At 41.4% G+C, this 22106-nt stretch overlaps 1 protein-coding gene across 2 annotated transcripts in view; it reads left to right on the top strand.

Annotated features, from left to right (window-relative positions):
• ITPK1 (inositol-tetrakisphosphate 1-kinase) overlaps positions 1–22106 on the top strand; it is a 158644-nt gene that overhangs the window by 36481 nt on the left and 100057 nt on the right. For both annotated transcript variants that reach the window (XM_069783587.1, XM_069783588.1), the window contains exon 3: positions 716–740. In XM_069783587.1, the coding sequence (XP_069639688.1) occupies positions 716–740 (25 nt within the window). The remainder of the gene's footprint in view (positions 1–715; positions 741–22106) is intronic.

The following is a 22106-nucleotide window of genomic DNA, read 5'->3' on the forward strand; positions in this document are numbered from 1 at the left end:
ACCTGTGCCTATACCCTTCCTTTGTCCCCTTCCCTGTTCTGTTTGCAGGGCTGGTCTGTGGAGCCGGCTTGGGTATTCTTGTGCTTGTGATGGAGACAAGCCATGGGACAACTTAAAAATTTCTTGGCAGGGGTTTCAAGCAGAGAATAACTGATGTGAGTCACTGTGTGTGTAGCTCTGCAAAGCATTCTGTGTACCAAGATGACAGGGGTAGAACAAGTCTGTAAATAAGAGGATAAATGGCTGCAAGGTGCTATGTTCATTCTCCCATACATTTATGCATGTATCTTTGGATCAAAATCAGAGATCTATCAAGCATGTGGAATGTGCTGTGGTGCAAGTCATACACTCTGAGGACAGATGAGAAATGAAGAGCAAAGTAGAACTGACTAAAATTGAGATGCTTCCTCCCTAACATCAGCCACTTCCTACCTCTGCTCACTTGGCAGCTGTATCAGTCCCAGTGGTGCAGCTGCTTAGTACGCATCTTGGGTTGCTTCTGAGGCCATGATTCAGAAGCTGCTGAAGTGCTTCCTAGGCAGGGAATGGAATTGAACAAGTGCATTCCTGAATTGGAATCAGGTTCATTAGTGCAGATTTTTATTGTTTGTATTCTAGTATGAAGCAATTCTTTTCCATTAGTGTTTGTTTTTACATTTTCCCCATGTTTCCAACATTAACCATTCCCCCTTTTTTTTTTTCTTTTCTTTTCCAGGAAAAGAGGAGTAGAAGTAGTACAGGTGAGTAAAAACTATATTTGATTTTTTTGCCCTCTGTTTTCTTATAAAGAAGGCTTACTGATTTTAAATGCTGTCATTTAGATGTCAACATGACCTGGGCTTAATTATTTTTCTTTTTCATTCAATTCTCTGCTACGGATACTGTTTTTGGAAAAAGAGGATCCCCCTTTTGTGAAGCATGTGTTGAGCCCATCTAGTCTTAACTCAGCAGGTGCCCTGGTGAAAGTGGGAATGCAGTTTGGTGAAAGTGGGAATGCAGTTTGGCTTTTCTTGTGTCTGTTAATAAGATCTGATAGTTGATTAGGCGATGTTACTCTGTGTTTATTGTGTTTGTGGACAGTCAGGCTTAACAGAAACAGGAGCTGGCCTTTGAAAAAAGCTATGGCACAAGGAATGTTCTTGTAACCTAGTGAGCAGAGAAATGATACTAAAGTGCCTTTGAGTTGTAGCCCATCTATAGATAAGCTCAGGTGTTGGCTACATTTGTTCTTTCCCAGGTCTGAATGGTCATATTTAACACAAGATGTTACTTAAAGGATGATGGCAACTTGGGAAGGGAATTATGTTACATGACAGCTGTAACATAGAGCACTATAGCCCTAAAAGATTGAAGAAGGAGCATGCTTTTTCCTTCTGGCTTATTTTGTGTACTTAGAAGAGCCGTGTGTCATAGGTTTCAGTCTGGCTGATGCTTACCTAGTGCTCATTTTGCAGTCTAAGGTGGTCAGTGTGTTCCTCACACTTGTATTCTCATATCTCAGTAGCAGAGATGGAACTGCTTCAATGGAGAGGACAGAGGAGAGAGGAGGAAAATGGGGTGTTAGCCACTGATAGTTGAGGCTGCTCTTAAGTCTATGTGAAAGGTGCTTCTCAACACCAGTAGGGAATAGGAGAAAAGCACTTTAAAAAAAAATAATTGAAAAATCAGCCCATGTTATTTTAAAGAATCCACTATCAGAAAAGGCTTTAAAAAATTCTCATTGCTGGTTAAACTGGAGAATATGTCTTTCAGGTATGTGTGGTTGTCTGAGAGCTGCAGGGTATTCCAAGGAAAAAGGGCATATACTTTACTGGCTGCATTTAACCGTTCACCACTACAGCATCACCTTCCATACTTGTACCTCCTATTGCTCAGAGCTAAGGAGCAGCTTCTTTCATCAGTTGTGATAATAGCATCTCCAGATTGTTAAATACAAACCAGCATTTGCGAAGCACAGCTTCGAGTAGCAGAGGGAGAAAGCTAGCCTATATTTGTGTCGCTGTCTAGGGGATACTATTATTTTAATAATACCCCAGTGTATTACAGTCTAATGTCTGCATTTGTTATATGTGCCTTGCGCCTGCACTGCACGTTTAGGTAGCAAGGTGCTTGTATGAGATGAATTCAATGATACACTGATTAGCTGAACAGAGGGCAAATTCCATTTTACCTTGTAGATTAAAGTTGCTGTCTTTCCATGGGTTACCTGTTAGTCTTCGGATGTTTGTGTAGCTTAATGGCTAGTCATCAGATAGACACAAAATGACTGGAAAGGATTTCTTTATTGGAAGAGCATTTGGGGAAACATTTGGACAGAACTAGACAGGATTTTGTGTAAAATTACTTTATGGTCTCAAATTTCGCAGCATAGTTGAGATGTCAGACTAACCTATACTGGGAATCTGTGCCCCAAAGGCATACCTGAAACACCGATGCCTGCTGCTCTGCTAGAGCAGGATGGATGGCTGTGTGTGATCACCCCTTGCCTATCGCTTGTGTATTGCTTCATATATCCTGATGCATGTACTTGTAGCCAGTAGGGCATGTATCAGAAATGAGCTCTTTCTCCATCCAGTATTACTAGAAAGCTTTGCTTGAATGACCTCGCATGATCTGTCCCACTAGCCCTGCTTCTAGGTGGAGGATGTCTTGGTGTCGATCTGCTGGACAAAGTTTATTTGACAGAGGGAATATTGGTTTCCTATGTTGAGCAGCAGTGTTTCTTTGATTTGTTTCCCCTTCTCCTCCTTTAAAGAACCTATCCTGTTCAAGATAAACTAGCTTTTACACCCGACAATAGACAAGTAACTCAAAACTCAAAAATACACAGGCTGTTCATCTGTTTTCTTCTTTACATAAATTCAAATTTTTTTCTGAATGTAGACGTGCTTTCCAATAATAAGTAGCAAGTCGGAAGGTAAGGTACAGTTACTGGCTTCCAGATAGCAAAGCTCAATGGACTGGTATGGGCTGATTTCTGTGAACAGATGTCAGATTATTATTTTCCAAAGATGTTTCACAGGAGCAGGAAAGAATTTCCTACTACTAAAGGGAAGTCTTCAAAGTCTTCAAATAAGCACCTGTGTGACTTCTGTTTCCTTCCTGCAGTAAGGAATTACGATGGTCCTCTATTCTTTACCTACACCAATGAAATCCTCTTATTTTGCTATCTTAAGGCTAATTGCGCCATACAGATTATCAGCGAGCTGCTGCTATAGACAGCAATTAATGTTCTGTGACTTGTGTTCAAGTTCTGTGTTTTGTCTTGTCTCAGACTTTCGGTTCCAGCAGAAAGAGTGGTTCCAGCTTTCTGTTTTTATTAAGTGGGGGAACATGCACATCCTCCAAAGAGAAATAATGGAAGAATAGGAATGGCAGTGGGATGCTAAGCAGTCATGCTCCTTTATCCAGCAGTAAGACATTATTCAAGCATCACACTGAAAACAAACAAAGAACCTCTCAACTTGTGTGGTGATAAGTAATAGGGTTTTTTTAGAAATACTGATTAAACTCTAACATAATGAGAATTCACTGTGAACTCAATGCACAGGAGCTGAAATGTGTGACATTATATAGTACAACTGAGTAACATCCATCAAGCTATCTGGCCTAAATTAAATAAAAAGCTTTAAAGATTATGAACTTTCCAAAGACAGCATGAGCCTGAGCCTGCACCCAAACATTTGGGAGTATAGATGGGTTAGCTCATTTCTGTTTTTCCAGTGGGCAGCGGCAGAACTCGGAGTAGCAGCATCTTTAAGATCTGGCAATGTTTTGGATCTAGATTTGCTTTCTGCAGCTTAAATCCAAGTCAGTGGGGCAGCTACAAACCAGTGTTATATTACAAGAAAAATCCAAATGTCATCTTGGCTTTTAAATACGGGCTCTTAACAGAATACTGTGCTATATCTCTTACCTTGTGGCAGGTCACTTGCTTAATTTTTTTAAGTAGGCGTCACCCCAGTATCAGGCTGCTTCTTGAATTAGGGTGCTTACTTGTTTGTACCCTGTGAGGTAAGGAAGTGCTCTTGTTCCAGTTTTGCAGGAGGGAAGACTGAAGGATGTACCCAAGCTCCTCTAGGGAACCTGTTGCTGTACCAGCCCCAGTCTATTGGGAGCTGTGCTGGCAAACCTGCGGGACAGGAGTTCCAGCTGCCGCTGTCTCAGAAGAGGCATGGGGCCACATGCTGCTCAGCTTTGGGGCTTCCGTGTACTGCTGTGCGGGGCCGAAAAGGAAGGGAAGAGCAATTGAAGGTGGTCAGCAGACCTGGTGTTGCTGGCTTTCTTTCAGTGATTGACAGCACCAGTTCAGCTGCATTTAATCTTAAGGCTGCATTTAAAGGATTCTGAATGTAATGCTTTTGTGGTTCCTGTGGCAGTTATGTACCTCCCCTTTCTTGCCAGCTCTTGCCACCCCTTGCAGCTGCCTGCTCAGCTGGAGTGGCTTGAGCTGGTAGCCAGAGGAGGAGTGGAGATGCTCTGAACAGGTGACAAACATGACTGAAGCCCATCTGCCATGGCCTGCAGGCAGTTACTGGGTAGGCAGCAGCTGGCAAAGCTGAGGCAAAGCAGCTCATACACTGGCATTGGGGTGACTTGCCAGTAAATGCTTAAATTGAAGCATTTCCTAATAAATTCTTTCATCATTGTTTCAAGGGAAAGGCTGCCTCTGAACTTATGCAGTGGTTGTCTGATGAGGCATTTACTATTAAAAAAAAATATCCATTTTCTATAATGGAATATAGGAAAGAAGGGGTTTAGGTAGTTTCTAAAAGGTAAAGCTGTTTCTGATCTTTTTAAATAAAAACTTTTGTTTTGTTCAATTTCACCCCTCCATCCCCCAAATTAGCATAGGGCCAAATTTAGAATTGAAAATTGTCGGTGGTTCTTGAGCCAGTAAAGTATCCAGTTTCTTATGACTTTGTACGCCGGTGAGGGAGAGAGAACATCTCCATCTACCTTGTTTTTCAGGAAAAATCTGTTTGGCTTAGTTTGAAGAATGTAAGATTGAAAACATGTGCAGTGAAGTGGAAATCATCACAAGTGCCTCTGATGGGGACATGCATTTATTTTTGTTTCACAAGCTATGCAAATCCAGAATAATTAGCTGCAGCCCTTTGGCTTCTGACAAATTGCCAGTTCGGTCTTTGTGTGACAAAGTTTGGAGCCTTTGCGTTTCTTGTGACTTCAAAGCTGTTTCAAGCGCTTCCACACCCAAGCTTTCCTAGAGCTCTCGCTTGCATTTTTTAATTTTAAAATAGTGAAGATTTCCTATTTTCAGTGGGTATTTTTTGGTTCAAATGAACACTAATGCTCTCTTTTATCTTAGAAAGATGTTCTAGTCAGTTGGCTATAAAAGTGGAATTAGTCATTGTATTTCAAGCTGCACATTTTTTAATAGCAGTGGGATATGGAGGACAACATGTTTTCCAGTGTGGAACAGCTGATTGTGGTAGTTACAATGGTCTTGGCTGCTGTTTTGTTTTTCCTTTTTCCCCCACCTCTCTGGGAATTGATATTTGAAATCTTCTACTTTGGAGAAGAAAACTGTCCTTTGAACCGTGTGTTTTAGTGAAGCCTGTGAAGGAGAATTGAGGGTCCCCTCCCCCCCTTTTTAGTTCTCCAATCAAAGTAAAATACTAATGACAACAGTTTCCACTAATTGTTGCCAGGGAACTGTTGTTTTCTTGAAATACGGAGAGGTTTATTTTCACATGAAGTATTAATGGAATAAGCTTGGAACAGCAGTGTTCTAACCGAGAAAAGCCACTTATAAAATATATACCCGATAGCATGTACAGAAAGATGTGACTGGAAAGCTTCCAAAACAAGCAGGGTTGTTGAGATGTTGGAGAGTTGGCTTTCTAGTACAGGGAGAAGAAAGTTTATTTTTACATGCATGCCAGCCCCTCAGTAAAGTCCATGTTCTCCTGAGAATGGCAGTCTGCTTTGCCTTCAGTGCATTTTTGGAAATGATGCTACAGAAGCCCTCAATCCAGACTGGGGAGGGCTGGTATTAGGTACTTTGCATGTGCTTGAAGGTGAGGGGCTGCTGGTTAAAATCTTGAAAAGATCCTGATACTTCTTAGTGTCAGTGCTACTCAGAGTATGCTAACCACACAAAGTGGGGTCTTCCAAAAAAGTTCCAACAATCTCGTTCTTCCACAGTCCTGCTGTTTCTGGGTTTGAAGCCAAATCCCAGGCAGAATCCTCTCTCTGGCCCTTCTCAGTAGGGGAGATCCCTCTGTGCAAGACCTTCTTGGTACCTAAGAAGCAGAATTGCCCAGCAGGAATGAAGCACAGGTTCCAGTGCAGGGAGGGATGATTTTGGCATGCTGTTATATATTGCATCAGCAGACTGGTCAGTTAGGTACAGTATGACCCTTTCTGGTCCAGTGGGGAAGAAGAATAAGCACACATCTATTGGTGCAGGGAAGAAAGAGAAAACTACAGAACATTTCCACCATGTGGATTAAGCAGGTTAAAAAAATAAACACTTATTCTTAAAAATCAGACAGAGTAAGCCAAACAAATCAAAATACATTTAGATCTGATTTATTTTCACTCTTGGTGAGTGAATTAGAGAACCATGAAGAAATTTTTGTGGCTCAGAGAGTGTCTCTTACTGACTGGTTTGACTGCTTTCTTTTGACTCTGACTGAATCCCAGTGGCCTAGGAGAGGTGGGCTCCACAGTCACTTGCAGAAGTCATCTGGGTGAATGAAAATATTACTAAGATTTAGAAATCTGTAACTAATGTGTAATGAATGGCTGTCAGTTTGAGCTTGTACTGCCTTCACCCTTTTGTCTTCTCCTGACTCCTTGGTATGTAGTGATGAGGCAGTGATTCTTAACAGTGCTAAAAGCTGGGAGTTGGGATGTTCTGGGTGGAAATCCAGTCCCTGTGGGACCTCTGCCAAAGATATTGGTGACTGTAAGGGGATTGAGATTGCAGTGGGGAGTTGCCTCGCTTCGTCACTTACTGTAGGTGCTTTGGGCAACTCCCTTACAAATTTTGCCTCTGTTTCCTAATGAAGGTAATGTTCCATGTAGTGGAATGCCATTAAGTTGCTTTGAGGTATCAGAATGGAGGAGATGTAGAGTAAGGTGAGTGTGTGAAGGAAAATGAGATTATTAATGGGGGCTGGTAATTTCTGAAGATTGCTGTGTATAATATTCTTCCAGTCATCAGCATATAAGAGTCTTCCCAGATACTTCTGTAACCTGCAAAGCTTCATAAATTCCTCCTCAAGAAACAGTATGGTTAAAAATAAGACCTTTACAGAAATGCTGAGGAGCAGAACTCTGTATTTGCCTCCTTTTGGCTAGCAATATTTTGCAGCATACAGTCCCAGTCTTTGCACAAAATGACAATTAGACATTGCTTTTTTTGATCATGATTATTGCAGTGGTGCTTATGGGCCAGCAAAGACCAGGCTTTAATTTTGGGCTGCGTTAAACAATAGGATTATTTGTCTCACTGGATGCAAGTATTGTGATATAGTATCAAAGCAGGGAAAATGGAGTGTGTTTGGAGACATGTGACTTGGGGAAACGCCTTATTTTAAAACCCACCTGTCTCATTTGTGGTTTGCTGAAACTGTAAAGTCTGTGTTGAAGTACAAATATGCATGTAGCTCTTTTAACCTTCTCTGAAGTTTTTTCTTGGGGTAGGAAGGATGGGGGCTTAATATGATACCATGCCAAGGGCGATTGTACCTCTGACCCTAGTATTGAGGTGTCCTCTCCCAGCTGAATGCCTCAACCTTTGTCTGTTTTGGGGGTGAGATCATGCAATTCTCTGCTCAGGCAGAGCTGCAAGCTCATTCCTGTGACAGCAGTTGTAACCATGTCTTCAGTCCTGGGGTTTTGTTCCACAGGGACAACGATGCTCCTTTGGGAGCAATGACTCTGGTGTCCACCGTACCTCAGAATTGCTTGCTTCGAACCAAAGCTTTATAGAAAGAATATCATCAGAACAGTAAAGGAGACTATTAGTATGCCTGCCTTCCTCAGTGAGGGTGCTGGTAGGTCTGAACCTCCATAGGACTCTGCAGAAGATCAGTGGAGTTGGGGGAAGTCTTTTTAATATATGTTGTTGACTCTTCCTTTCTCCAGCTTCTGCAAAAGTTAGTTACTCCTTTGTTCTGAGCTGTGACCTGTGATAATTTTATCTGGAGATCACTGCATACTCGTTTGCTTTTCTAGCACTTCACAGTTAAAGGAGATAAATGTATTCATGTCACAGGATTGAGTGGGGTTCCAATAAAACGTGGTCCTTAAAGACATTAGGTCCTAAAGTGTCTTAAGTTATTTGGTCTTAAGCTTTAAGTCAGAGAAACTCTTAGCACGTGTACTTCAGCTGCCCCTATATAAAACAGGGCACATTCAAACACAACAAAACCTGGAAACATTTTCCTGAACCTGATTTCCTTCATGGAATTATAGCAGAAGAAAGCAGAGTGTCTTCAACTTAATGAGAACAGCTGAATTCTTCCCACCCTCTCCTCCCCCCCCCTTTTTTTTTTCCTTGAAGGGACACTGTTTTAAGAGTGATGTCTTTTACTAGAAGGAATATTTATTATTCACTTTAACTCTGCATTTCTGGTGAAAGCAATACATCTGCGCTTTTTTTTTTTCTTCAACAGTGTAGACCTCTTTGCTCTATATCTAAAGGTAGGACAGAAGGGGTTTCTGCACGTGCTGTAGATGTTTTCTATGCCTTTGGGTGCTATTTTGCTATATCTCTCATTGACCTAGCATATTGATGGAAAACACTCATTGACTTTTTGACAGTTTATTTTTAATCACTGTCTTTGTCTAGTTTTTGAGAATATGTACTGCTAAAGGTCATTTTGCACTGGTACCAAAAGCAGTGCAATTAATAGCTTAGGGTGGGAATTGTTGAATGTAGGATTTCAGTCTGAGGAAGAAAGGAGAGGGCCAGGAGAAATTTAGATGATTACAAGCATAGTTTCTACAAAGTGAGGTGGAAGTGGGTTATCCAAAATGTGTGTTTCTTTAACCTAAGGTGACATTTATGGAAAATTTGAGACCTGTGGTACGTTCATTTTAATTTTTTATTTTCTTCATCCCTCTTCCCTCACGTGACTTGTCAAAAAGGAGATTGCTGCTCCAACTTCCTAGATGAGGTTAGTGTGGTTCTCCTCTGGCTATGCCAGGAGCAAGGGTGGGCTAACCATGGTTAAAAAATGGATCGAAATAGTCATTGGATACCTATGGGTATATGATCGGCCCTAAGCAGTCCCTTAGCAAGTGGTGGAAATAGAGTCCCTCCTTTTGGAAAGCTCTTTTAAAGGTAAGAAGGTTGCGGACAGGAGTTAACTTTCTTCCCATAGACCAGGGGGCAGCCTGAAGACAAGCCTCGTCTGGCAGGTTACTGTGAATATATCTCTGTTGCTCAGATTTATACTGGGGATGATACCGTCAGTATATTTAAAGACAGCGTGCTACTGACATAGTGACGAATCTGGATAAATCCCAAAGCCAGAAGAACCACAAAAGCTGCCGAACTTTTTCCGTGCAGTGCTGTGAGGCAGTTTCTTTCATGGTAGTCACAGCCTGTGCTCTGCTGCTTGCTCTCCTGCTCACCCGTCTGTAGAGCACTGTGGTTTTGTTCTTAGGAGGCTCTGTATCCAGGTGAGCTCTCTGTGACTCAACTGCACATTAAAAACAAAGCAAAGCCAATCCTGATGTTGGTATACAGCATAGATTCATCACTGAAACGGTGATACTGTAGACCATTTTATTTTAATTGTTCTCTTCCTATGTTAAGGTTATTTTTGTAAAGGAGTTGAAAGAATTAATTGTTGCTCACATTATAGATGAATAAAAGCATGTCAAGAGAACTTCTCCTCTGTAGTTTTGCTTAAAGTTTGCTTGTTGACCTGTAGGATCCTAAGACAATGCTGTCAATTAACCAGTCATTAAGATATCTGATGTGATAAAAAAACTAAATCAAACTGTGAGTGGTGCTCCCTTGTCTTTGAAAAATGGCACAACAGAGTTTATGAGCAGGAGACCAGAAACTATACCTATATACAAACCATAGACTGCTTCTGTCATTGCTAAGCGGTGGACTTACCTTATACTATTCTTAGGCTGTTATTTTAGGATCCAAGGTATTTCAGCGTCTTACTCGAGTTCACTAATAATTTTTTCAACCTGAGGTTGCTACAGTAAATTATGGTTGCCTCATTTAATTTCCAAACTGGCGTGCTTCCCTGAATAAAAGGGGGTTTGAATCTAATTTAAAGTTGCTATACATGTTAATTTATATGTATATTGTGTTCTCATTTGAGTGTTTGTTATAAGATGGGTATTCAGTAGTTAGTGAAGACCTTTTAAAAAAAAAAAAATTCCTCCTGATACCTTGCCAAAGTGCAAACAAGTTATTTACAGTGTTTTGACAGAATCATCTGAAGACAGGATGGAAAAGATGCCATTGGGACTGAGCTAATACTGTAAGAGACTGAAATGTAAGGGAAACAACTGTTGCAGAGGAGTTTTGGCTGACTTTGCAAACCAAGAAAAGCTTTTTAGCTTTTTTTTTGTAGGAAATTGTTGATTGGAGCTAAGAGCTTCCTTTACTCAAAGGTCTAAGTGCATCTGAAATTGTTTTCTTGTACAAGAAGCTTCAAAGAAGCTTCATTGCACAATTCTACCGTCCTGTAACCTCAGCAGCATAGTTATTGTGTTAAAATTGTTCAGTGACTTAATGATGGCAAAGATTAGAGGACAAGCTAACTGCAGTCTGTAGAGAATTTGTTAATTGCAGAGAGATCATTTGTACTTTAGGTTAGCTTGGAAAATGTTCTTTCCTGTAACCTAGACAAGCTTATCTTGTAATACCCTTTCCTTTATGATAACATCGTTAAGTGGCTGAAAAAAGAACCGCAGCTATAAAGGGGGAAACAGAACTTTTTTAACTTCAAGTACAAAGCAGTTTGAAGCAGAGTCAAAGCAGATTACATGTTCATGAGCCTGCTGTGATGACTTGCATACCATTCAAGGTCTTAATGGCTGGTTATCCGTGACCTAAGTGACTAAACAGGAGGTAGAGAGAGCATTTGCTCCCTGCTGGTGACAGATCCTCCCACCCGTCCCTGCTCTGGATTGTTTTTCCGCCTCTGAGCCAAAAAGGGCAGGTTAGAGTTGCTGGTGGGTTTCTAACAGTGACACTTCTGCACTGGCCAGAGGACCTTTTTCCTGCCAGTAATGTAAGTGCACTGTCCTCGCACTGCTTTCTGTTCCTGCTGGGTGAGGAGACTGCACTCCAGCTGTCCCTCTTGCCTAACAGGTGTATTGAATGCTCAAGTTCTCTGCTTTCTTTTGATAAATGCTGTGATTGCTTTGTCTTAGATGTTACTGCCTGCTGGCTCTTCTTAGCTTCTTCAGCCTGCTGGTATGATTAGATCAGTGCATCTCTAGTTTTTTCTGTGCTTCCTAAAATCTGGGTGTTTTCGACTGAGCCTGTAGAAGTGGATGCGCGCAACAGGCGTGTTGGCTTTGCGAATACTGTGTGCTGCATAAGATGTGATAGCGCTGTGCCTGAGCTGGTACGGCTGGTCTCTGGTTTGTCTGTAGCTGTTAAGGCCACAGTGTGTTCAGTCTATCCAGTATGCTCCAGGCCTTGCAGTGCCTTTTAAGGGTCAGTTGGTGTAATGTCTTTTTACTAATTTAGGGCAGTCAGCCCTTTGTACAGCAGGTCAGTGGCTTATATTTAATTCTGTATTAGTATAGAGTAGGTCTGACTTCAATATAGTGCAAGGAAGGAAAAGAGGATAGCAACACACCCTGATGGTCAGTGGGTGGTTAGTCTGCATTGTGGAAAGTTAGATAGCAAGTGGAAATGCATTTTCCTAGCTGTCTCTTCAGCTTCTGCATTGTCGAGTTCCTTTTTTCTTAAATGGCGAAGCGCTGACTTATACACTACTAAGGTTTAAATGATGTTTTCAGGAGGTCTGCTTTCATTACACTCCTGGCTTTAGTTACCAAGTCCCTGCTCTGCCAACCAATGTACGCTCTTGTGTGCAAGGAGGACCTCTCCAGACAGTAATGGAGGAGAGGAGGGAGTGCCTTACCCAGAGGTTGCCCCAGGGAGCCAGCTGGAAGCACCATGCTCTGTTTGGAGGGACTGAGCTCAAACCAAAGGTGCTTCTAGAAGGCAGGTGTGGCCAGCCCCCACTGCCCTTGAGCCACCTGGGACTTGAAAGCTGTTCTCATGCAGCTGCTAAGCCATGGTCACATCCCAGGAGTTGTGGTAGTCCTGAATCAGCTGAGGTTGTTGTGTGCTGTCCTGTGCTTTCTTAACAGCCGGAAAGGGGTCTGTTGTGTGTTTTTATAGCTCTCAGCTCTGTGACTCTTTTGATGTGTCCTTTTCAAATCAATGAATCTGAGTGTTTTTGTCTTTTCCTTAGTGCTGAATATTCCCAGTTTTTGAGGATAGTTTTTTATAGCTATTGTCTGAGGCTCTCCTAGAGTGGGTGCAGCTTAACTCTTCTTACAGCATAAGTGATTTGCAAGTAATACTATGCTGTCCTTTTTGCTTTGTTAAAGGAATTGCAATGTAAATGCATGCATGAAAAATGATCTGTCCATGGAAATGCTGTCTTGAAGGTTGTCTGTTATTGCCCAGATATGTCTTGTAGCCAAGTTTTGGTGCGGTAATACCATCAAGTTAATGTTTAAAAGAAGAGCTAACAGAGTTTACTTCATCTTCATTATATAGGACTACCAAGCATAGTTGCTGATGATCGGGAATCTTAATTTCTTATAGATTTTCTAAAGATTGATGTGCTACAACTTTATTTATTGAATCTGTCAGCATTGTTTATGATTTTGTCTCAAGAACTTTGTGTGTTTGCAGAGGATCACTTAGCAACAGCCTATGGCACAGTGAGGTTGCCTATGACATGCTCATGCTAGTACGATGAACCATAAAACAATGAGGAAACACCCAGAAACAGCAAGTAAATAGAAATTTAAAGCAAAACAAAGCAGGTCACTGAAGAGTTCCATGTTTCTGTGGGGCACTGTTTGTAAAATTCTTTGCTTTTCAGTCTTTACTTATGTGTTTGTCATCCTAATCTAATAATACTTTCTGCTTCTGTGGTGTTCATGGGATGTCTGCAGCTGTTTTAATGGAGCATCTCCTGAGTATTTAAATAGAAGCAACTATTTGATATTAAAGCAACTCACACTTTAATCTGTTAAATATTCTTAATTAGTGCTTCACCAAGTAATAGCTAAGGAATAAAAGTTCTCTGGAGGAGTCTGGGATCTAGACTGGTGTTCCAACTTTACAGCTCTGTGCTAATGCTGTAAGACTCTGTTGTTTCTAATAATCAACATGTCTTTTCCTGAGTGGTGGGGTTTTTATCTTGTTCAGGGTTTGGGGGTTTTTTTGAGATAGAGAGGGATTCTAAGTTCAAGTCTGAATGTCTGCATATTTCAGGCCATTTATTATTGTGTATTGGTACCAATAACTTTCTTGACTTAAATGACTTAGTTTGGACTGGAGGTGAAAGCTGGATGCAATCAGAAAACATTTTCTTTTTTAAAAATTGTTCTCAGGGTCTGAGGTATGGACAGTAAATACATGGGAAATGCCCCACGTCAGTGTTTGGCAGGTAACAGTAACTTGACAGGAACATAGCTGACATTGTGTTTATGGATCTTATTCGTTCAAGGGGTACATGGTAGGTTGAGTATTGAAGTTGTTGAGTTTTGAAAGGCAATGCTTTATTTTAACTGTTCTTTCTGATTCTGGGATGTGGGATGAAGAAATTCTACCATTTCTTGAGCTTTTCAAGAAGAAACCAAACTGCAGTATTTGCATTTAGGTCTAGTGTTACCTGAGTTTTCAAAGAGTTTGGGTATGAATCTACATTTTAATGGAAAAGGTGGTATTTCAGTGGAATTCATTTTGTTGCTGCTGGTATTCCTGCAGTCATTTCAAATTCTTAGTGCTCTGACCTTAGAATCCGGTGTCTTAAAGGAGGAGAAAACAGGGAACACTATTATTTTGCTTGGAAAATATCCCATGTAAAATACATTCTTATAGTAAGGATGATATGAAGATACAGTGCTGAGCATGAGCAGTGATATTTTCTACTAAAACAGGGAGGCTGACTTACTGAAGGACCTCAGGTCTCCCCTCAGTTGCTAACTTACCCTGCCATACAACAAGCCTGTAAGTTGGAACAGTTCAACATGAGAACAGGCAGCTGAATTATCTCTCTCAGTTTGCAAAACCAGTCTGCTGAATTATCTCTCAGTTTGCAAAACTAAAACTGTGTCAATAATATACTTTAACACTAAGGGGCTGAGATCTTTATGTGTAGCATACTTCACTGACTTGAAGGTTGTCATGCTGCATGCTTACTTTGTTCATAACACTACAGATGTTGAAAGTCATACTTCACTGTGTTGTCAAGGTCATGGGTTTATCTAAGATGAACCAGCTATAAGGAGGTAGGGCAAGGTGTTGTGCCTTTACACATGTAGTCCGCTTTGGGCAGGGTTGTTGCACAGTTTGTTTAACCTGACGGGATAGGTCAAACCAAACCTCTCTCGGTTGTCTTGTTCTGTCCATGGCATAAAGAGATTATCTAAGGTTCTGCTGTCCTTTTTGCAGATGCATGCAGCAGTCGTGGATTTGAAGAACTTATATTTGATGGGAATGAGAAGCCATTAGTTGTGGCTAGAGCTTTCAGTTAAGTCCCCTCATTGCACTTGTTTGCATTTAAAAGCACATATAGTTTCCTGTCATTTCAGTCTGGTTTTGGGAACTATATAGCAGACTTCTCACCTGTCTGATTTCTGTGCAAAACAGTGGACACTGATCTGCTTTAATATCCATTGCCTCATGTGTTTGTCATTTCACCTATTTCAAAAGCTGTAAATTTGACCAAGATAAATGGGTAAAAGAATAACTCTATACAAGCTAATTCTAAAACTAAAGACAATTAAAATGGTATTTGTGTATGTGTTTTATTAAGGCTAACACTAAAAACATTAGATGATGCTTTTCTATGTTGTTGTAGTTTTGGAATAAGATGCTCAATGGCATGTCTACCAAAAAGTTGAAGTCACTTAATCTCCATGCTGAAAGCCTGTATTTATGTCAAGGATACAAACAACTTGCTGGTCATTGGTTTGCATTTTGTCCCTTATTTTATGGAGTTTTACTTGCTCATTTGTTTAAGCTCTTCCTTTTGAGCTGAATGTTTCTGCAGTTAGCATAAGCAGGTTAAGCCTGAAGGACAGAGCTCTTGAAGAACAAATTTCGAACTTCAAACCACTCTTTGCACTGGCTCCGTGTCCCTCTTTGTTCCCCTTCACAAATGTCTGGGCTGTGGTGTTCAGAACAGGCTGTGCTGAAGGACGTGTCTTTGGGGCCTATCCTGTGCTTGTACTTGAAGTTGGCTGGAGGCAAGCCAGCTCTTCATTTTGAGGTTGCAAAATTGTGCTAGTGCGGCAGAGGACTGGCTTTGTTTCTCCGTGGGACTTACCAGCCTCCTGAGCCCCGTGCCACATCAGTGAGGCCAGGCAGCATCCCCAGCAAAGCCAGGTTATGTCTGCTCTGGCTGTGCAAAGATATAGGCAGAGACATGCACGATCTGCCACCTGTGATGACAGACCTACCCAAAATCTGTTAACCCATGTGAGTGTAGCATTTGAATGACTGTTTATGTAGAGAGAGCACTGACGATGGGAAGGTTCCTGCAGCATAATGAACTGTTAGGACAGTCCCCTCTAAACTGCTTGGCTCCTTTCTGCTCCTTGCTAGTTGTGTACCAGCTTATGCTGCTGTGTTTGTCACACCTTGTTTCCTGCACCGAGACAGGCAGAAGAGTGCTTTGCACCTCACGTGTTACTGCAGCACGTCCTGGGTTGTAAGCTATGGTGCTAGCTGGTAGCTAAAGGTGGAAGCCAGTATGTCTGAAGACTTGCAGTAGTGTCCCACAACCAGCCTCAGTGTGGAGTCCTGCCTACTGGGCCACTGCTGAATGCTGAATTACAGCCTGAGACTGGCTGTAATGTTCTGAAAGAAATATGTGGCAGAACTAATGCTGCCAGCACTAAATTTGCATGTGTTTCTCCAGATTTTGAAAGGTGATTTTTTATTTTTTTTTTATGGCATAGAAAATGTAGTTGGAACATGAAATTTGCAGGTATTACAGTGGCAATGAGGTGCTCTATTCAAGGGTAAATAATCATTAAAAGATACTCTTAGGTATCAAATTAGCTTCACAGTTAGTTGAAACTGTTTAAAATAATGTCTTTGTTATTTTCGCAAAGATACATATTTTGGCTGGTTGTCAGTTATGATGTGGGTCGTGGCGAGGGGAAGTTCTGTGCCTTGGGCCATAGGGCAAGTCAGTTGATGATATTGGTCCATCTTGTATCTGAAATCTGAGTTTAAGTTGCAAAGTAATGAACCTGCGTTTCAAAGGTGTTGAGCCGCTGTTATTAAGGTTCATGGAGAATGCCAAATGCTCTAGCTGTTTCCTCTGGTGGTAAATATGAATGCAGCAGCCTGCTCTGCACAAACTTTTCTGTGTGACTCCTGTTCCATCTGTCATTGTCCGTCCATTCCCCCCCACCCCCCCAGTCTTAGCTGAGAAATTTTTCTGAATGAATTCCATTACTGAATGCTGGCACGTTTTCTGACCATCTTCACTGTTGCACTGCTTGTATTTGGGTTGCTCTAGACTTCTTTTATTACTTAATGATGTAAATGTGCATGGGTAGTTTTTGTAGTTTTGGGGCACAAGAAGGCAGAGCCTCTCGGGTCCCTGTGCTGAAGCTAATCCATTGGTGTCCTTCCCTCTGTGAACATTTATAGAAATTGCAGTATTTTTTGACCACTTTTGGGGGACTTCTCTGACTTCAGAGCAAAATATACAAAGTCCCACATGCAGCAGTCTGTGTCATCAGCAGAATTACAGTCTCAATGAAATTATCGTAGTTATACTTTACAAAATAGCATGATTTTGGTATTTGTGTTTCTCATAGCTCTATTAAAAAAAATTACATTTGTGAATCTACTACGTAATGGCAATGCAGTAGAAAAAAGCTAAAATTACAGGCTTTTAAGCTTTTATTTCCTAGTAGCTTCAAGAATGAGAAATTTCTGTTAGTTTCAGTGATTACACTCTTTTTCCTTTTCAGTTAATGAGATACCATATGCAAAAGGAACTCATGTAATCCACACGCATGCTAGTTACATGGTGGGGGGGAAGGAGGCAAGTAATACAAATTTCAGGATGAAAACTTTTTTTTTTTTTTTTGCTAAAAGGTTTTCCCTACAAGATGAGATACTTTTAGTATTCAGTGAGGGACTTTGGTTTTGTAGGAACTGGTCAGATTTAGTAGACATACATACAGAAGCCAAGCAGTGCGGTGACTTGCAGAACCTATGCCCCTATAAAGAAAAAACCAAAACACCAGCAGCTTATTGCTACACTTTTAATATGCTTTTTTGAAGTGGTTTGAGGAGGTGACAGATTGGTCTTTCCAATAGTATAGAGAGCTTTCTTGCCTCAACACCTATCTGCAAGCAGGGTTTCAGCAGGATGTTTGGTGAGTCTACACCAGGGTGTAAAAAAATTAATGGGAAGGATCTGAAGGCTGTTCTCATTGTGTAGTTGAATTTAACATTTTAACTTATACATGGCTGATGTGGATTGTTGCTTAGTTTGGTTGTGCCAGAGGGGACTGGGCCAGTTGTGTCAACAAGACTAGCTTTACAATGCCAAGATCCGTGCAGGTTAAAACCCTTTTCTGTAGTCTGATATGTCCTGCGGTCAGAGGCGGCAGCTCTGGGCAGGAGCTGTGTGAGTGCCCCTGTGGTGGAGCCAGGAAAGTGGGATTTCAGGATTAGCCATTATGGGTAGCAGCAGTGGCATCTTTTCCATGTGGACTGGTCGATCTGTTGAAGAGCATGAAATACATAATTATGTTGCTAATCTGAACCAAAGTCGATGCCACTCTGTCCTCCTTTGCTCATTTTCCTAGGAAGATTCAGGCTAACACAAGTGTGTGACTGTGCCACAGCCACGTCTCCCATTGCATTTTAAAATACCACGTATTATAGACAGAGAAGTCCTGAACATGTTTTTGAGGATACCACCCATTTTCTCCAAAACTGTGGACAACTTTCTGATTCTAAAATAGCAGACTAATGTCACGAGCTTGGTATGTCTAATGTAAAGAAAGACTGGGAAAGAAAAATTTTATTACCAAGAAAACAAAGGTCACGCCTTCTGCAGGCACAGGATGAAGAGGAGAAACATTATATTCCCTGGTAAAAATAATACCCTTGCTGTTGATTCCTAAAGTAAAACCCAACAAGATCAAAGAGCCCAAGTAGTCCAATAAATTGTTACTCTGCTGTTGTCACCTTTTATGTAGTAGGTTGTTAGCTTATGTCTAGCTGTCTTGTGTCAATCTGAGATATAAATAAAAACGATAAAATACAATTTATTGGATGGGTTGGAAATTAATTGCTGTTAGATCTTAGTTATTTCTCATCGTACTTGCTGGGAACTCTTCCCTAGAAGGAGACAGCTTGAAAGGCACCAGTTTTTCATAAACTATTTTTAATACTTAAAAGTTACTTGAAGCACTTATTTGAGACATTTATTTTCGGCAGAGAAGAAAACAGCTGAATTCTCCTGTATATATTCTTAGCCTCTGCTGCAGGGTGAACCTTTTTTTTTTTTCTTTTTCTTTCTCCTTGACAAGCTCCATCTGTGTTTCTGTCTCCTGCTCCTACTTGTCTCATGGAGAGTAAGAATTTGGAAGCTTTACCAGGAGGAGAAGGCAAAACATGTTCCTATTCTATACTTCTTGCCTATTGATCCCAAACATAATCCTGGTTCAAGTTAACCAGGAGGACATTAGGTCAAGCATTTGGCAAGTTGCCTTTCATAAGCTTTAATTTTTTTGCTTGCAAGCACAGGGTTTGGAGTGGAGGTGCCCCTTTTAGTGACTTGCATCCTGCTGGAGCAGAAAGAAAAGACTGATGGGGGACATGAATGGCTGGAAAAGCTGGTCCCTCTGCATGGTGGGGTAATGCAGAAGGTTTCTGGAAGGGTCAGGCTGGTTGGCTTGTCAGCGGATTTTATTGTTCCCTGGGGAGATGGCCAGCTAAAGGAAGCAAAACAAAACCCTAGCCACACACATGTTTTAAGCCAGTTTGTGGTGGGTGTTCCAAGCAGTTAAAATACCTGTTTTCATTCCCACATTGGAGACTTTGGATAATTTTTCTGGGCCTTAATTTGGCCAATTAGCAGTATTGGTCTGAACCTCATCAGGGATTTAGGAGCCTTTAACTGATCGAAGAGGTTTTAAGATCCTCTGAGAGGTAGTGAAACACTTTCCCCAATGGAATTACTATATAGTTTGAATTTTATATTTGCCCTGTGTTGCTTGGCACACACCTTTGCACAATGAGACTGTGTTTTCCCTAGTTAATTCACCATATTGCCACTTGTTGCACAGTTGCTTTGATAAAGACAGAGATTTTCTGCATCGTGGGCCCTGATCTGTTAGTGACCATGAGACAAAGAGGTGACTAGAAGGAGCTACAAAAAGAGGAGGGAAGGAAACTGATCTACTGAGGAGGAAAGCTACCATGATGCGTGGTGCTAATGGTCATCTGGAGGGGTTTTGGCTTAAAAATCCTTGTTGCAGAATTGCTCCCCTTCATTCTGCAGGCGCAGCCTGTACCATCAGTGCTCTGTGCAGCGCGGCCTGCCAAGTGCCAGGCAACTGAGAGAGGAGCCACTTTTCTTCTCTCCTTGTCCCTGCCTTCAAGTACCACTCATTACTTAGGTGGCTGTTTACAAAGCCCACTGCTGTGGTGGTAATACAACTAGATTGTAGTGCCTCAGCTCCACCAGTGCTGACTGCCCTTTCTGCAGGAGAGCACCTAGTTTTCCGTTATACTAGCCTCGATGGTTCCAGCTGCTGTGTTCTCCTTTTCTTTTCTTGAATTTTGTTAGTTTTGCAACACCAGCTCTGTGAGATTTCATGCAAAATCGGTGTGTTTTAAGAATGTGCTCTTGCAATTGTAGCTGCCTGGGGAGTTTTCTCACACATTGCACCCTGGTGCAGGTGCTACAAGCAGTGGTTAATTTTTGCTCTGGGGTGGTTCTGCCCTTCTGTTTTCTTGCTGCACCACTAACTGTGGCAAGTGTAAATAAGGTGAATACAAAATAACCATAAGTAACTTTTTGGAATTTTCTGGATCATGTTGTTCTCCTATTTTCTTGTATATTATAGGATCAGCTACATTAAAGACAAAAAAAGATTGAGGTATCTTACATGTGTACATATGTTTTGTGGGTTTTAATCATAGAAACAATTCCTGCTGCATATTATCTGGATAAATTTAATGGTACTTAGCATGTTTCAGCTACTCTTCCACTTTGCTTATGTCCACAGGCAATAAAATATTTAGAATTAAAATTGCCACTGTTAGCAGGAAAGCCAAAGGTGAGCCTGCCTATAGCATAGTACTCAGTGCCAGTGCAGTCTGGAGATGAATTGTCTAGTGCTTGCACTTTCTGGGGTCATCCTGGGTTGTAGGGTACACAAAGGGAGGAAGGGGAAGAAAGATGAGAGATTTCAGTAAGAAAAGATGATGAGCCTTGAAGTCTCATTGTCAGTTACTCATTATGGTAATAAATATGATAGGGCATCCTTTTCATGACCTACCTTCATCTCTTACAGCATCTTTATCAGATGTAGATGCCCACAGTATTGAAACACCTGATTCAGGATGTGCTGTGGAAGTGCGTGTTCTGTAATCTTTGCTGCCTAGCTACTGGTGAGCCAAGGGTGCCTCTGAAAGCTCTTATCAGACAGTAAATAAAATCAGTTACGTTGCATAGGGCGTTTCCTAACTACACTGGTAGCCTGTTTGGTGTCAAAGTGCACATGCTGTAGAGACTATGAACTTGCCAAATATTAAAAACAGTCACTTCAAGTTTCTGTGTGAAGGGAGAGGCTTTTGTCCTTTTGTGAAATGAATTGGACTTTTAAAAATCCTGATTGTTGGTAGCTGATACAAGGAAATGCCTGGAACTACGGAGCACATTACAGCACATCGCACTTACCAAAATACATTTACATTGTTATGTCTCTTTGTAAATAGCTATAGGTCACAGCTAATGAACCAGCGGTTACTCAGCCCTGTATTGCTACAGGATAGTTGATGGGCTGAACTCTTAACTACGATAGGTCTTCTTGTGTTATTAGTGTATTCGGATGTACTGCTGTTTACTGCATTGTGAATGCCACAGAGCTGAGCCGTGTAAGGGCTTGTTAAACTTCAGAGCAGATTTATTTGGAAAGCTCTAGTTAAAGACTGAATGACACATGTCTGTAGCAAGCAATATATTAATATCCCAGAACTAACCCTGCAAGCCTGCCTTGGTGAAGGATGTGGCAAATGTCTGCAGTCTACAGAGTGGATTAAGTCAGTCATTTTCAAATGCAGGAGGTAATTTTTCTTGGTCTTAGTTTCACATCTTGCAGGCTGGCACAGTCTGGAGCTGACAGCAGGCAGTCCAGAGATTGAAGCTGGGCAGCCTGTGGTCACAGAACTGGTGCTGCCTTATGGAAAGGGACAGGCCTGATTCCCCCACGTGGTGGCTAGTGTCATACTTTGCTGGGAGCAAAGCTGCTGCGGCAAAGAAAGGACCCATTATAAAATGACCTGTGTAAAGCTTTTCTGTTTGAATTGGAGAGGGGGGCTCTGTAGGTGCGGAAATACCTACACTCTGTTTCCCTGAAGTGCCGGAGTCTTTTCTATGTTTTGTCTATTGTTTGGTGTAAATTATTTCGAAAAGCTTCAACCAGCTGGGCTTTCACCAGTTCCCGTGGGAGATTGCTCCATGGTCTAACAGGTTTGTCTGTCAGGAAGTCTTTCTACTGATCAGTCCAAACTTTTCCTTCTTTTCGTCCCATCAGTCCTGGTTAAGCTGTTTTGTATGCTGCTCATCTTAAGCATTATCTCTCTTTTAGGGAAAAGCACCTTTCAGATGCTGATACTCTTTTACCATACCACC

This window comes from Haliaeetus albicilla, chromosome 5 (assembly GCF_947461875.1).
Source record: "Haliaeetus albicilla chromosome 5, bHalAlb1.1, whole genome shotgun sequence".
NCBI classification, from domain to species: Eukaryota; Metazoa; Chordata; class Aves; order Accipitriformes; family Accipitridae; genus Haliaeetus; species Haliaeetus albicilla.